General features: G+C 47.4%; 2 protein-coding genes across 18 annotated transcripts in view; both read right to left on the bottom strand.

Moving 5' to 3' along the window:
• Positions 1 to 16,941, bottom strand: part of LOC140898275 (uncharacterized) — a 2,445,793-nt gene that overhangs the window by 1,616,699 nt on the left and 812,153 nt on the right. The gene's annotated exons all lie outside the window — the stretch shown is intronic.
• LOC144929421 (butyrophilin subfamily 3 member A2-like) overlaps positions 1 to 16,941 on the bottom strand; it is a 23,874-nt gene continuing 6,933 nt past the window's right edge. For 4 of the 8 annotated variants that reach the window (XR_013634630.1, XR_013634627.1, XR_013634632.1 and 1 more), the window contains exons 2-4: positions 10,621 to 10,902; positions 8,971 to 9,087; positions 1 to 543 (exon numbers count right to left, since the gene is read on the bottom strand). Coding sequence is in view for 1 of the 8 variants with exons in the window: in XM_078848837.1 (XP_078704963.1) it covers positions 1,222 to 1,274; positions 8,971 to 9,087; positions 10,621 to 10,902 (452 nt within the window). In the remaining 7 variants the exon portion in view is untranslated. Of the gene's footprint in view, positions 544 to 1,208; positions 1,275 to 8,970; positions 9,088 to 10,620; positions 10,903 to 14,666; positions 16,020 to 16,054; positions 16,534 to 16,941 lie in introns of those variants that run through there. The other 4 variants (XR_013634628.1, XR_013634629.1, XR_013634631.1 and 1 more) reach the window with 3 other exon arrangements.

The raw sequence follows: 16,941 nt of genomic DNA on the forward strand, positions 1-16,941 counted from the left end.
TCTTTCAGAGTTTGTTTTTATTAAATAACAATTAACAACACACACAAAAGGATTGGTGGGAAGGGAGAAAAAAGCGTATGGCAGTACGCTCTCATAACTGTGTGTAAATCCAGCTATCGTTTTGGAAACTGTCCAAAGGGATGGATGGAACGGCATACAGAGATGTTCTGGGATGTTGCAAGGAGTGCGTGGGAGGAGTTTGGGGAAGGCATGGAAAGCAGTTCTGTAATGGCTGGTGAGGGAGCACTCATGTGTTCTGCCTGGAGCATGATTAGGGACCTCAACATTGCTGTTTGCTCCTCCATCATTTTTATCATCCACTCCTGGCCCTTTACAATGTGTTCCTTGCTCTCCTTTCTGGCCTCCCTGTGAGTTTGAATTATTTTTCCTTTAAAGTCTTTGTCCGCTCCCTGTATCCTCTTTTTTCAGCCTCAGAGGATTGGAGCACCTCTCAGAACATGTCCTCCTTGCTGCACCTTGGTCACTTCCTTATTTGGTGGAGGTGCTCCCCCAGTGTGTAGGAAGATCCCCTGAAGGCCAAATCTATAGAAACACAAGAAACAATTCACAGAAGCATGATTTTTAGTTCACGCACAGCACTGAAACATTATAGTGTAAAAATATACCTCTTTTTACATACAAATCACTTTCTCAGTGACCCTTGGCAAGCACACATCTCAGCAAGCATCTTAAACATGGTGAGTGCCCTCCAGGGGAGGGGGAGAGGTTGGGTGCTCAAGATAGGGCAAAGGGTCTAGGTGTTTTTTTAAAGGGATCACTGCAGGTGTCTAGGGACAATATTGCTAATTCAGCCACCATTTTCCACAGGTGGGGGTCATAGAAGCCAATATCTCACTCCTGAGGGTAAGCAAGGATGCAAGGGTGCATCTCCTACAGGCATGGGATTCCAGACCCACTCGGCTGGGCCTGATGCTCACGGGGAGGGAGCTTGAGAGGGAGGTGAGGACCTTGTATTCCCCATCCTTCAGACACATTGTCCAGTATCCATTCCCAGGTGTGAGTCTGACTGGCCCCTTCCTGCTCACAGATTCTCTACAAACCCCCAGAGTCCAGCCTGTCTTGTCTCCCACCTCCACCTCCCAGTAACACCTCCCGTCCATAAATCCCTCAGCACCCAGGACAATGGGGAAAGTATCAAATCTCTTAGGATTATCGGGAAGATCCTGTGGGGTATGTCCATCTCTCACATGTTTAAGATCCTCAGACCAGGATGAGCCAGGGATTTGATGTGTCTGGATCCAGGGTCATGTTCACTGGGGAGAGAGTCACAGAATCAGTGCCAGGGTCAGGGGCTGGTCACTAGGATGAAAGGGAAATTAACCTTCATTCCCATTAATCACTGTGTCATGGGGCCCCCATGCAATGCCAGGAGGAAGGATATGCCCCAGGGGTGGGAGGGGAACCAGAGAGTTGTGGGGAGGAGCAAGTGTGAGGGGGTTGGGATCAAAGGCTGGGAGATGGTTGGGCAAGGGAAAGGGTTTCCACCCACAGGAAGGAGGGACAAGCACCAAAGGGACAGAGAGGATTGAGGGATGGTGCGGGTGTCAGGGGGGCTATAGGGGACAAGGGGAGATGTAGTCACTGCGGGGCAAAGAGCAGGAGAGGGAAGGTGCCTGAGGAAGAGGAGGTGAGGTAACGGGGAGGCACCAGAGGGACAGAGAATGTTGAGGGGAGGGGCCTTCATGGGGAAGAAAGTGGTTGAAGGAAGAGCCAGGTATCAAGACGGCAGAGGGAAGGGGCTTGCATCAGTGAGGCAGAGGGGGTGAGCAGAGAGCCAGATGTTGGGGGTGAGGGAAGATGTAGGTATCAGAGGGTGTGGTGGGGCAAGCGGAAGAACAGGCATCAAAAGGTGGAAAAGGCAGGTATCAGTAGTAAGAGGGGGGAAGAGGGAAGGGACAGGCCACATGGGAATAGAGGCAGAGAAGAGAGGAGTGGGACAGTCACCTGGGGAGAAAATGGGGGCAAGGGAAGCCCTGGGCACCAGAGGATAAAGGAGTGGTGAGGAAAGAGGTGGGCACCCAGGGTTAGAGGGGGGCAAAGGAGAAGGGTGGGCACCAAGTGGGCAGATAGGGAGAAAGAGAGGGGCAGGCCCAGTGGGGCCTGAGGGGGGACAAGGGAAGGGGTGGGAACCACTGAGGCAGAGGGCAGCGAGAGGATGTAGCTGATCTGCAACTGCTAGCAGCCAATATCTCTGATGATGGGACACTAGATGGGGAGGACTTTGAGTTACTACAGAGAATTCTTTCCCAGGTATCTGGCTGGTGGGTCTTGCCCACATACTCAAGGTCTAACTGATCCCCATACTTGGGGTCAGGAAGGAATTTTCCCCTGGGTCAGACTGGCGGAGATCTGAGGGATTTTCACCTTCCTCTGCAACATGGGGCATAGGTCACTTGCAGGTTTAAACTAGTGTAAATGGTGGATTCTCTGTAAACTTGAAATCTTTAAATCATGATTTGAGGACTTTAGTAACTCTTCCAGAGGTTAGAGGTCTATTTCTGGAGTGGGTGGGTGAGGCTCTGTGGTCTGCAATGTGCAGGAAGTCTGACTAGATGATCATGATGGTCCTTTCTGACCTTTGAGTTTATGAGTAAAGTAGATCCCAGCAAGGGACTTTTGTTTCAGATTTTTCAGATTACATGGAGTTATTTAAGTAGTGCCGAAGAGGGTAAACTGAGGCAAGGTACTTGCAGGGCCACCCTGAGGCAGCTGAGTGGAGTACTTAAATGTGCTTCCCCTGACTATATGGTATCAGAAGTGGAATCTGAGATCCCATTCCACCAAGAACGGATGACCAAGCAGCATGGCACAAGCACTTCCATGACGGTGGGACATTCACTCTCTCAAGGTAGTGTCAGGAGGGCAGCAACAACTATGGGAGTTCCAGCTCCCATATTTCGAAGGAACTAAGCAACCACAGTGGTGCCTCAAAGAAGGTCAGTGATTTGAAAGAGTCAGCCACCACAGACAACCACAAGAGAAGAAAGCACAGGACTGGTCCAATATTAGGTACCGACCGTGGGCAAGATGGGCAAATAAGATGGGGTTGGCCCCCAGAAACCAGGATGCTGAGACTGGCCTGGTTTCCCAGAAGAGTCAGAGAAGAGGGGAGTTCCAGGTTATTAAATACGTCCTGCCATGGGGAAGTCATGCCATCCTGCCATATTCCGCTGGAAGGTAAAAGACACCTTCAGTTAATGTTGAGTCACCAAAATTAATGGGCAATAGTCGAACTAAGAGTGACGTCTCCCGCACTGATGATACAAATGTTCTGAAAGATCTGTCAATAGGACGCTAAGCAGAGAAGAGCGCAGAGCAGAGCTTTCTTATGGGGACAGGGACCCAAGCTGTCCTGTCCCAGCTGTTACATGTACTATCTTATACACCTCAGATACTGCACACATAAACCTGGACCAGAGAGCAGGGCTTGCTGGCTCCAAGTCACCGTTCCACGTCCCTCCCACACTGATCCCTGCAACCTCCTCCCCACCTGCCACTCTTCATCCCCCATCCTCTGCACAGACACACATGCCTTTAAGCCCCACCCCAGGCCATATCTCCACATCCCATGCTGGTCTGCTGCTCCCACTGCACATTATTATTTACATTCCAGTAGCACCTAGAGGTCGCACTCAGGGCTGGGCCCCACTGCGCTAGGTCCTGTACACACACGCTCAGGGCTGGGGCCCACCATACTAGGTCCTGTACACATACACTCAGGGCTGGGCCCCCACTGCACTTGGTTCTGTACACACACACACTCCAGACTATAAAAAGACACAGTCCCTGCTCCAAAGAGTTTACAATCTAGGGTCCTGACCATGCAAAAGCCCAGGTATAATTTTACTCACAAACCTGCTTCTCTTCCCCACACCTCTCCAACTACTGCCCCATCTTCCCTTCCGGGTTGTTTCTGCTACCACATCCCCCACCGTCTTATTGTCCCTTCACTAAGACCCTCTGCCCCACCCAGCACCACACCAGCACAAGCTAATAGTCTTTGCCATTAGTCCCTTCACCATTCAGCCCTTCCCTGTCTGTCAAATCCACCAGCTTTACTGAGCTGTCAACACTGTCTTCCCATTGCATAGAAAACATTTTTTGCCCTCTTGGGCAAAATGGTAAGGGCTGCTCCTGGCAGGCTGGGTCACCCACCTGTCTGCTTCTCCCTCAAGCACCTCAGTGTTTTCTCCCCTTCCGTGCATGGAGAAAATGCCCCATCAATATTTGTAAAGCTGCTCCCTTATTCTCTCTTAAATCCCTCCTCCAAACACATATATGCTGTGGCCCCAGTAATCTCTCTTGTCTGGAACTGGCTGGGCAAGTGATGAGCTGGACTTGGGTTTCTTTTTATCATTACCTCGCTGCTTGCCCTCCCAACCCCTCACGTCCCTTGTGTTTTTCATCCCTCTGTTATAGCCTGTCTGTCATGCAGAGGGTGAGCTCCCTGGGGCAGGTATCTCTTTGTTATATGGAGTTTGTGTGGACTGAAGGGAGACAGTGGGTGTGTCTGGGAGGCCATAGAAGAGGCTGAGCTGGGAACATCACAGAGGTCATTAGAGATTTTGGTGAGAGTGGTTTCAGGGGAGTGAATGGGGAAGAAGCTCAATTGGAGAGGGTCTAGGTCTAGGACAGGAGCGGCAGAAGATTCCTAAAAGTGCGGGGCCCACCATCACCCCAACCATGGACCCTCCCCCTCACAGCTCTCATTCCCCCAAGGCCCCTCCCTCACAGCGCCCATTCTCCCATGGCCCCGCCTTCGCACCGCCCCTTCTTCCTGAGCCCCTGCGCTGCCTCTTCCTCCCAAGACCCCGCTCCCCGCTTGCTCCTTTGTGCCCCCTCACCCCATTACTTGTTCTTATGGCAGGTAAAAAGTGGAGCTCCATGGCCCCTTGGTGCCCCCTATTCCAGCACCCCTGTCTAGGATGGAACAGGAGGAGAGAAACTCCAGACTGTGATTGTAGACAGAGCGTTCATTGAGCTTAGCGGGAGAAGGGAGAAGGGACAGTAGGTAGAGAGGCAATTAGGATCAGGGATGGAAAGTTTTAGGATGGGAGAGACTAAGTGTCACAAGGTGGCTGGTCTTTTAAGGAGAGTTGGGGCCCAGTTCCACCCTGAGATTAATCAGCTGATGCTGAGGCCAGGGATCAAGTGATGGCTTGAAGATCTCCTGGTCCTAATAAAAGCCTGGCCAGCAAGTTCTTCAGCTAAGGGAGAGCTTCAGGGAGCAGGAAGACTCCAGGAGGAGACCCTGAGGCAGGGAAAAGAGCCCAGTTCCTGTATGATTCTCAGGCAGACAGCTGGTGGGGTGCAATCTTGCAGGGAGGGGCTAGGCCCATGCAGAAGATCCCGGCTCAGGGGAAATGATGTCTGTTGTGCTGGGGAGCGGGGTGAGGTGGTTATAGAGTGATTCTCAATTAATATTTGATTAAAGTTTAACACCTTAAACAAAACAGACAGAGTGAGCCTCATACCAGAATATCCCATAGCCCAGTAGTTAGAGCACTGTCCTGAGAGTTGGGAGACCCCTGTTCAAATCCTTTCTCCTCATCAGCAGAGAGAGGGGACTTCAACCAGAGTCTCCCACATTTCGGGTGGGTACCCTAACCCCTAGGCTAAAGGTTATAAGAGAGTTTTGCCTCCTCCCAGTCTCCCACCTCTGTTCTTTGTGTCATTGGGTGACCTCTGAGCATGTCTACAGGATCAGTCTTCATAGGTGAGACAGGTGCTCCTTCCTCCAGTTTGTGGGTCACTTTGGGGCTCAGGTGGGAGATAGGTGCCTAAACGTCTAGAGCAAGGCAGCCATGTATATGCCCAGAGGCAGAAACTTAGACACTGAGAGAATTTTTACAGCAGAGATTTCTGTCCCGAGTGAGTTTAGGCACCCACACAGTTATGCATCAGCCAAGAGGGGTCTTGTGGATCACGGTGCCTAAAACTAGGATTGAGATGCCTGTCTCTGGGTTTGGTGCCTAAGTCTCTTTGCAGATCTGTGCCATAATGCACAATGCAATTCCCCTTAATATGGAGTTAAAACTGAGAGGACATGTACTTGTAACTTAAGGGTAAAAGTCATTACAAGAATCTTGTAATTATCCCCAAACCAAATGTTATATACCCAGACAATACAGAATTATGGTTATATTTAAAAGAAATCCAAACATTCCATGGTCTCGAAATGCAGCTAAGGCACCTAAACAACCTTAACTCTGCCCTGTAGTAACATCATGAGGGGGGAAATTGGAAAAAAACCCTTAAAACATTGTGTTCCTATAAAATCAGTTTCATTTAATGTAGAACCACAGACACTGTTCTGCACTGATCAGACCTGTATGGTTAATGCATAGAGTCGCTGTAGAGTGGAGCTGAGGTTGTGGGTGTACATGCTCACTGCAGGTGAAATCCTGCCCTCTCCCTCATTACATGTGTATGGAAGAGCCACAACACAGGGGGATCCTGAGTGAGGGATCCTGTTAAATATTGGACAAGTCTCTCAGGGTTCATCTACATTGCAAAAAAAACCCCAAAACAAAACACAACAGTGGGGCCCAGAGACTAGGCCAACTGACTCAGGCTTGGGGAGCCCATGCTACAGGGCTAAAAATAGCAGTACAGACATTCCTGCTTGGGCTAGCACCTGTGTTCCGAAACCCAGTGAGGGGGAGGGCCTCAGAGCCTGGGTTCCAGCCCAAGCCGGAATGTCTACAATATTAATATTTAGCCATGCAGTGCAAGCCCCAGGCTCTGAGATTTGCTGCCGTGGGTGGGTTTTTTGCAGTATAGACGTACCCAGTCTCCAGCAATGACACCGGCCCAGGATGGCAAGTGTTATTCAGGGCCCTGGATTCAGAGAACCATTTCTATAATTCCCATGGGCTTTATTATTCGCCTTCAGAGCCCATTTGTGTGAGCATGAGCAGCCCCTGAGCTCACAGCTTGGGCCCTGGTGCCAATATGGAGACGTTCCCCATCACTCATTAAAACAGGCTGTAACTCCATCAGCTAAAACTGAGCTAAAGGTGGTAAACTGTGACTACTCTGCATCAAATGTGTCTTTCAATCGAGTTAAGTTGGCTTCACTGAGCTAACTCGACTATCATGACATGAAATCTTCAACCCATCCCATTGGTCCCAGACACTGACATTTCTGCCTCTCCATCGCAGATTGCAGAGTCTCTAGAGGGAGAAAAAGGCAAGAGGTGATATTTCATGCTGTTGTGTTTATAACAGCAAACCCATGGCTAATGTAACTGTTCCACACACTCAAAGGCCACCACTGGAAGGTCCCAAGGGAAAAGGACAAGACATATGATTGTTCTACCCTAGTACAAACCTAGGAGGTGCCTTCATGCCCCTTGGTACCTGGAATGCACATGCTGAGAACAACAAGATACGGAGTACACTTTGGTACAGAAAAACTGATTGAATAAATCTAGTTTCAGAGGACACAGTACCTTTTACTTAGGAACAGGCAGGATATAAAAAGGATAACTTTGGGAGAGTAACTTTGAGTGCACACCTTCTGTGTAAGGTGAATTTAACAAGGCTGCACAAGACGGCTTCCTGGACACAGGTATCGTAATGAACCTTTCTTCCTCTACTATACTATTATTGAGCTTTAGCAATAAACCTGACTGATACTGGTTATTTGGTCTCTTGAATATATTTCATAATGAAACAGAGTGTGGTTAAACGATTGACTATACAATTTTTCAACAGAAGGGATGTGCATGTGCACAGAATTGGGCCCTAAGAAACTTACTTCTCTCCTACTTTGCATTGTTTTGTCTGCAAGCAAACAAGTTAGATATGTCACAGCTGCAAGCATAGCTTACTAAGCCTCACATGGGTGTTTCAAACTGAGCAATGCTGATCCCCATGGAATATTTCAGAATCACATTCCATTGGGACCTGTTAGTGAGATCTGACAGGATGAACCCACTTGACACTTGTGAGTTCAGACGTGAAATCATAATGTATTCAGAGCACCCTTCGCCCTCAACCTATCTCCATTGCCCCAAACTCTCCCAAACATTTAATCAAAGCACCTCAATCCTGGCATCTCCATTTTTGTTTTTAAATCTCTGACTGGTCAAATTGCATTCTCCCTTTGTCATAAATATATAGGGAAGGGTAACAACCTTTATGTATGCAATAGCATAAAATCCCTCCTGGCCAGATGAACAGAGAACACTTTACCTGTAAGGGGTTAAGAAACTCAAATAACCTAGTTGGCACCTGACCAGAAGGATCAATAAGAAAAGAAGATACTTTCAAATCTGGGGGTCGGGGGGAAGTGTTTGTTTCTCTTTGTTTGTTCTCTCTCTGGATGGAGAGAGAGGCCAGGAAAGTAAAACATCTCCTGAAAACATACCTGAAATGATTCATCTAAGATTACAAACATTGTAAGTAAGGGCAAGGAAATGCATTAGATTATCTTTTGTTTTAGCTTGTTAATTTCCCCTATGCTAAGAGGGAGTTTTATTCCTGTTTTTTGTAACTTTGAAGCTGAGCCTAGAGGGGAATCCTCTGTGTTTTTACCCTGTAAAGTTATCTTCCATCCTGATTTTGCAGGTATGATTCTTTTACTTTTTCTTTAAATAAAGTTCTTTCTTTAAGAACCTGATTGATTTTCAGTGTCCTAGAGACAAAGAGTCTGGTCGGTACTCACATTATTCTCAAGCCTCCCCAGGAAAGGGGGTGAAGGGGCTTGGGGGAATATTTTGGGGGGATAGGGACTCCAAGTGACCCTTTTCCCAAATTTTTGTGTAAATCACTTGGTGGTGGCAGCAATACTACCCAAGGACAAGGAAAGGAATTGTACCTTGGGGAAGTTTTAACCTAAGGTGGTAGAATATAAACTTAGGGGATCTTTCATGGGGGTCCTCACATCTGTACCCCAGAGTTCAGAGTGGGAAGGGAACCCTGACACCCTTCTTGTTACTTTACCTTTTGCTCTGCATTGACTCCAGGAGCAGTAACTGGCCAGGGCAATGAGAACACAGAAGATAACACCCAGGATCACACCCAGAGCCACCACCCAGATGTGAAATGTGAAAAAGAGATCTGCAAGAGAAAGTGTCATTGACTTAGGAACAAACATGTGTCAAAAGAAGGACATTGCAACAATGGTGACACTGTGACCAGTTAAAAGAATCTCACAGGGAAATACATGGTGAGATGTGGCTCCTCTGTGCTTTATTATTAAGCCATTGAAAGTCCAAGCAATAATCTGGTTACTGAACATGGTTAATTACTGAAAAGGGGAATATCAGGGATGGGGCTTGGCGCAGCTCCATTAGAGAATCATAGGACTGGAAGGGACCTCGAGATGTCATCTAGTCTAGTCCCCTGCACTCAAGGTAGGACTAAGTATTATCTAGACCATCCCTCACAGGTGTTTGTCCAACCTGCTCTTAAAAATCCCCAGTGATGGAGATTCCACCACCAACCCTAGGAAATTTATTCCAGTGCTTAACCACTCTGACAGTTGGGAAGATTTTCCTAATGTCCAACCTAAACCGCCCTTGCTGCAATTTAAGCCCATTGCTTCTTGTCCTATCCACAGAAGTTAAGGAGAACAATTTTTCTCCCTCCTCCTTGTAACAACCTTTTATGTACATGAAAACTGTTATCATGTCCCCATTCAGTCTTCTCTTCTCCAGAATAAACAAACCCAATTTTTTCAGTCTTCCCTCAGAGGTCATGTTTTCTAGACCTTTAATCATTTTTGTTGCTCTTTCGGGACATTCTCCAATTTGTCCACATCTTTCCTGAAATGTGGCACCCAGAACTGGACACAATACTCCAGTTTAGGCACCTATCTCTGAGACAAAGGGGACTTAACACACACCCCTCTCCTTGTCATCTCCCATTGGCTAGCTAAGAGGAGGTGGCACTTAGCAGGCTGGTTTCTGTGAATTGCAGTCTAGCCCCTGTTGTACAGGGAGCCTGGGCACCTAACTCAGGCTTTGTTGTTCCCAGTGATTTTCTAGGTACCTCAAAGTATCAAATACTGACTCTCCTTAAGATCTGTTACACCAGTGTAAATCTGGAGTAACTTCACTGACTCCAGGTTACACCCAGAGGTGAAAGTAAGCCAGTATGGTACAGCATACCAGTAAGAGCCGATACACAGCCAACCATACCGGCAGGGACGCTAATGGGCGGAGGGGGGGTGGTGGCAAAAGGTAGCAGACGGGAGCCCCGGACCCTTTAAATTGCTGCTGGAGCTCCAGGTGGCGTGGGCTGGGCAGCGCTGAAAGGCTGGCTGTGGGAGTCTGGCCCCAGTCCCGCCCCTTTTGCCCAAGGCCCACCCCTTCCGGGGGCCCAGAGCCACCTCCCCCCACCAACCTTGCTCAGGACCCCGGCCTCCCTGCATCTCGGTAAGTCCCTTAAGTTACTTTCACCACTGGTTACTATATAGTTAGTGTTTGTGGTGCTGAGCATCAGCACACCTAAGTGTTTTTGTGAATGTAGCTGAATTGCTCATAATGCTGAAGATTCAGGCCAGTAAATAGGAGACCCAATAAGAATTGTTCCACACTAACAACTGCAGAAGCTCAGTCTATTCCACATACAGCGTGGATGGGCACTGACCTGCTATGGAAATGGTTGACACTCTCTCCTGGTTCAGGCAGGGGTTCCTGACAGAACAGGACACTTTCTGGTTGGATTCTTCTGTTATAACAATAGCAATCTCTGTTTGAAACAGACCGGTGGCCTCTTGCAATATGTTGTGAGAGGCTGATGGTAAGACCTGCCCCTGGAGATCTCTCCATTGAGCCTCAGGCTCTGGGTACCACCCAAATGATCGACACACAACCCGGATCCCTCCATCCTGGTGACCTTCCACAGGGATGTCAGGATCAGAGCCCACACCTAGAGGAAAATGGAATAAACAGGTGTTAATTCTACAGTACCCAGATGTGCCAAAAGTCTCATTACAGCATCTGTAGAGAGCTGGGAAAGTTCTGGTTTATTTTTATGACAGGTTTCAGAGTAACAGCCGTGTTAGTCTGTATTCGCAAAAAGAAAAGGAGGACTTGTGGCACCTTAGAGACTAACCAATTTATTTGAGCATAAGCTTTCGTGAGCTACAGCTCACTTGGTATCTCCTCTCATCTTCTATTGTTAATGGCCAGATGTGCAGGGGTTAATGTCTTTATAGAAACAGAACAGGCAATGCAGTGATGGGGCAAAGTCAGGTAAGTGTGAATGAATAACCAGGACTGCCAGCCTGTGAACAGAGCCATTGTATCATGGGATATACACAGACCATTGTATCAGCTTTATACATGTCACGTATAGACAAAGGAAAAGCATTAGATCTTATACATGAACTCCACTAGTAACCTCCCTCCAGCCTGACAATTCACCTTTCAGGCTTGGTCTACACTAGAGCTTACTTTGGTATAATTTACATCACTCAGGGGGTGTGAATAATTCACACCCCTGAGTGACAGAAATTACACCAACCTAAGTGCTGGTGTGGACAGCGCTATGTCAGTGGGAAAGCTTCTCCTGCCGACATAGCTACCACCTCTTGCAGAGGTGGAGGTATTATGACAACGGAAGAGCTCTCTTCTGCTGGCATAGTTTCTTCACCAGATGCACTACAGCAGCGCAGCTGCATCAGTGCAGCTGTACCACTGTAGCATTTCTAGTGTAGACAAGCCCTCAGTATGACCCTTTAGCAGTTCATTATGCACCTTTCAATTTTCATATTAATCCCCATCTTCTCTAATTTAACTAATAGTTTCCCAGGTGGAACTGTATCAAATGCCTTACTGACATCCAGGTAGATTAGATCTAATGCTTTTCCTTTGTCTAAAGAAACAATTATCTTCTCAAAAAAGGAGATCCAGTTGGTTTAGCACAATATACCTTTTTAAAAACCATGTTATATTTTATCCCAGTTACTGTTTACTTCTTGTCCTGAACTACTTTTTCTTCCAAGATTTGGTCCAAGACCTTGCATACAATTGAAGTCAAACTAACAGGCCTCTAGTTGCCTGGATCACTTTTTCTCTTTTCTTAAAAATAGAAACTATATTAATCATTCTCCAGTCATAGGATACAATCCCCTAATTTACAAATTCATTAAAAATCCTAGCTATTGGGCTTGCTTTAATATTCTTGGATGGAGATTATCCGGGGCTCCCAGTTTAGTCCCATTAAGCTGCTTGAGTTTGGCTTCCAGCTTGGATGTGGTAATTTCCATGTCCTAATTCCCATTCCCTGCCACTACCCCATAGCACCTCAGTACCCTTATTAAAAACGATGGTAAAGTATTTGTTTAGGTGTTGCTCTGGCAGCAACTTTGGAAATGTTCAAGGGGAAAGGCCGGTGTAGGCCAGACCTCAGAGTGGGCATGACATAGCCCCTCCCCTTCCAGCCCTGTCCCTAATAACTACCAAGGTATTGGTGGGGGACAGTGACCCATGCCCCAGTTCTGCTTATTCCAGGGGAGGGTTCTTTATGGTTTTCCCCCCACAACAGCTCACACCTGGCCTGGGACTCCCTTTCTGTGTCTGTGGCCCAGCCTCACTGTCCCAGGGTCAAGGCGATGTCAGGGATGGATTTGGTCATCGCTCACAATGGGAACAATGTCACAGTGCTCCGTACAGCAGCTCCAGCTGAAACCAATGGAGACTGTTCCCCTTCCCCTCCCATTGAGAACAACAGGAGCTGCTCAGAGCCCCTGGAAACCTGCCCATGTCACACAGGTGCCAACATGTAGCAGTTCAGAGCTGAGCTCCTTTGGAAACATGGTCCTATGGCTCTACGGCCCCTGGCACCTGCAAGAGGCTATGTTGTTTTAAAGGGCAGTGGGCTTCCAACAAGGGCTGACTTCACTCGGGGCTCACACCACGTTATGCTGATGGAGTGAGCCCATCTGGTATACAAGAGGCCTCATGGACACAAACAGGTGCCATTTACACTCAGAGGGGGAGATTTTCACAAACATAGGGGAGTTAGGATCAATGGGGCTTGTGCTCCTAAATCCCTTAGGAGCTTTAGAAAATCTCCCTCTCCCTCCATCAGTTGCACCCAATCTGGCCCCAGGTGTTTCCCTTCCATCTTTCAGCCTCTCACTCTGGAGCATGACAGTAGTGAGTTGATGATAAAAATACCTGCACACTCCCAACAACGCCCCAAGGGAAAATTAGAAATGGTGATCATTTCCTACATCTGTCAGTAAATAAAGCAGAACAGCAAATAAATGTGAACCTGGCAGTGGAGAAGTGACTGAACAGGTCTCTGAATCTGTGTGGGCCTTTCTACACTCACAACTGATTTCCTGGTAGTGAAGTGACACTTTATCCCCCAAATCCCAGGAGCGAGGCCTGTTGATAGCAGCAGCTCCTCTGACTAATCAGCATAATAAGCCAGGAAATATTCAGGGGAGCAATTTAGTGGGAGTTGCAGTGAGTGAACCCCCTATCTGCAGAATCCTGTGCAGTTATTCCTGAGCCATTCCAATCTCTCCAGGGGGTTCCCTGCTTTGCTAGCACCCAGAGCCATTCTCTCTAGAGAGAGCTCCTGCTTCCAGTGACTGCTTCCCTTTCCCAGGCTGTAACATCCATCCTGCTGGAGGGGTCAGGGAGCCACAGGGTTTAACTCCAGCCAGCTCCTAAGGTTTTCATTAAGTTAATACATTTTATATTAAATGGAAGCACCGTCCTCTCTTCGAACATCCATCAGCTTCAAAACTGCAACTACAATAGCGCCTGGAACGTCACTGTAACTGGATCCTTCTCACAGCATGGTTATGGCACAAAGTTCAAATTCCTCGGACACACCCACAGTGCTAGTGAGAAGACAGCTGTGGTGCCAGCAAACCAGCTCTTTTGACTGGTGACACAATCAGTTCTGCAGACTTTTTTCCTTGTGCTCCAGGAGTCACTGTAATTATCTCCACCCTGTGTAAAGAACTGGACCAAAGTCTGCTTCAGCAGCCACTAGACTCTGTGGCCATGTTAATTTATTCTAGTGCCCTGAAATATTCTTCATTCCCATTCCCCACCCTCCAAACACATGCAAGACTTGTGGCTGAAAAGTTAACCATGGGCGGAGGGTGAAGCTTCCACTCGAGGAGGCTAGCCCCCCATCCCGCTTCTTATGCCCGTGGCCCTGCCCGTCCCTTCCCAGCTCAGTGCGGGTGTCCCTCCTTTCCTTCCCCCCTCCTCCCCACTTGGGACCTCGACAGTCACTCCTCCCCCCTCTCAGTTCTCCTTCCCTACCTTATTTTTATTCTGTCCTATCCCTCTCCTTTTGCAAATATTTCAATTGTTAATCTTCTTTTTTGTATTTTTAATAAAAGGTTAAAGGGATTTTTCAATGGTGTGTTTGCCATGAGACAACGCTGGCTGAGGTCTCTGAAAACCAACCCCCAAACCTTGTTTAACACTGTTTAATGTTAGACAGTGACAGGGTCATGTTAACATCTTTGACTCTTTGTGCTCATTTATTCCATCTGTTGCTTGTATTCGACTATGACTGGAAATCAGTTTCCACATGTAGGGTTCAGGAGATGTGCCAGGGCACTTTGGTGTCTATATTCCCTCCTACTGTTGGCCAAGGTGGCACAACGATATTCTGTTGCTCATTCTGCTTCCTTCGTAGCAGAGTGTCAAGCTCACCTGTCCTTGGCCGTATCTTCCCAGGTCATTAAGTGCAGACCAGCAGACTGTATGTGCTGCTTGATGCAGTCCTTGTAACAGCATCTGGGATGGCCAGCCTTCCTACTGCCTTTTTCAAGTCCACTGCACAGAACTCTCTTAGGCAGTCAATTGTTTTCCATACATATGACGTGGCCGACCCAGGCCATTTGCCTCTGTGCTAGCATGGCTTCCAGGCTTGGCATGGCTGCCTGCCGTAGTACCTTGTTGTTGGCGATTTTGTCAGACCATTTGATTCCCAGTATGTTGCGTAGGTAGCATTGTTGCAGACAGTTAAGGTTTTGGATGTGGCAACGATAAAGGGGGGAGGTCTCTAACGAGTATAGAAGACAAGGGAGCACAACAGCTCTGTAAAGTTGGCATTTTGGGGACACTTTGACCCCCACCCCCTGTCTTGTCCATAGTCCTTTGTGTAGACAACCAAAAGCTGAGACAGCTGACTTTAAGGGTGCTGAAAGTTCTTTGTCAATGTTAGTGTCATTGGTAACTGCTACCTGTGCAGCAGAAGGACTTGATGTTGTTTAATTGGCAGCTGTTCAATTTTATTTCTGGTGGTGGTGGAAGTGATGGGTTTCTGCCAGGAGATGGTTGGTACAGGATTTCTGTTTTCTTTACATTAATACAGAGGCCAAACAGGGATACAACACGGGCAAAGGAATTCAGCAAATGCTGCAGGTTGTTCTCAGAAAGGGTGACAAACGCTGAGTCATCGGCTTACAGTAGATCCTTTACTTCACTTTTCTGGGATTTGCTTTTGGCCTTGAATGGGCAGAGGTTTAGAAATCTGCCATCGAATCGTGTTGTTAGAGTGACATCTGTAATGGTTGTACATGTCATTCCAGCCAGGAACAAACTTCATCCATCCGATGAAGTGAGCCGTAGCTCACGAAAGCTTATGCTCAAATAAATTGGTTAGTCTCTAAGGTGCCACAAGTCCTCCTTTTCTTTTTGCGAATACAGACTAACACGGCTGCTACTCTGAAAGTAAATAATGTAAGGGAAGCACACAGCCTTTTTTAACCTCATGGGCTACAGGAAAGGGATCAGATGAGTCGGCACCCACTGATACATGGGCCTGCATGTTGGCATGGAAGCAGCAAATAAGGTTGATTAGTTTGTTTGGGCAGCTAAACTTTGCAAGAAGACAGTGGAGCATTTGACATAGTCGAATGCCTTACTAAGGTCAACAAAGGCAACATACGAGGACATTTCTTGTTCAGCAGCTTGCTCCTGTAACTGGCATAGGGAAAATATCATGTCGGCCATGCTGTGTGATGAATGGAAACCACACTGGAATTTAGGGAGTACATCATCTGCAATAACCTGAAACCTTTTCAACAACAGCTTACCAAGGAGTCTACCAGTGATGGAGAAGAGCAAAATGCCACGATAATTGCTGCAGTTATGTCTGTCCCCTTTGCTCTTGCAGATTATTACGATTTTGGTAACTTTGAAATCCTGGGGTAAAACCTTATTTTCCCAGCAGAAAGTAACTGGGTCTAGCAAAGCTTTGTGAAGTATAGGACTACCATGTTTTCGCACTTCAGCTGGGATTTGTGAGCTCCAGCTGCCTTTCCATTTCTCATTTCCATAAGTGCGTTCTTAGTCTCCTCTGAAGTTGGCGGATGTTTGAGTTCAAATCAAACTGTCTTTGTTCAATTGAGTCTACTATTTGATCATTTGCACTTGACTCATGATTGAGGAGAGTCACAAAATGTTCTTTCCATCTTTCTAGTATCATATTGGGCTCAGTCAGGAGGGTGGTGCCATCAGTGGACAGGATTGGACAGTTATTGGCTCTTCATAGTCTGTAAATGGACTTTAACTCCTGAAAAAAACCTCAGGGTTACACCTACACCATACAAATTAATACAACATATAATACAACATATATGCCAGCAGCATGGGGGTCCCAAGCAGCCCCCGGCCCATGTCCTCAACCCCTGGATCACCATCTTTGTTCTATTCCTGCTTCTGTCAGGGGAATTCTCTGTCCATCTGTATTTCTGAAATGCCCAGCAATGCGGGATCCAGGTACTCATGAAACCTTTCTAGTTAAAGGCCCTTCACATTCTTCACTTAACATCCACTCACTCCTAAGCTGGCAGGAGGGGGAAAACCCCTGACCTGTGGCCTTGGAAACACCAGCAGATGCTGCTCAAATGCAGAAATTTTGCTGGTATGAATGGCTGGATCCTGCACCCCTGAAATCAATGGAATCTTTGCCTTTAACTCC

Source organism: Lepidochelys kempii, chromosome 14 (assembly GCF_965140285.1).
Source record: "Lepidochelys kempii isolate rLepKem1 chromosome 14, rLepKem1.hap1, whole genome shotgun sequence".
NCBI classification, from domain to species: Eukaryota; Metazoa; Chordata; order Testudines; family Cheloniidae; genus Lepidochelys; species Lepidochelys kempii.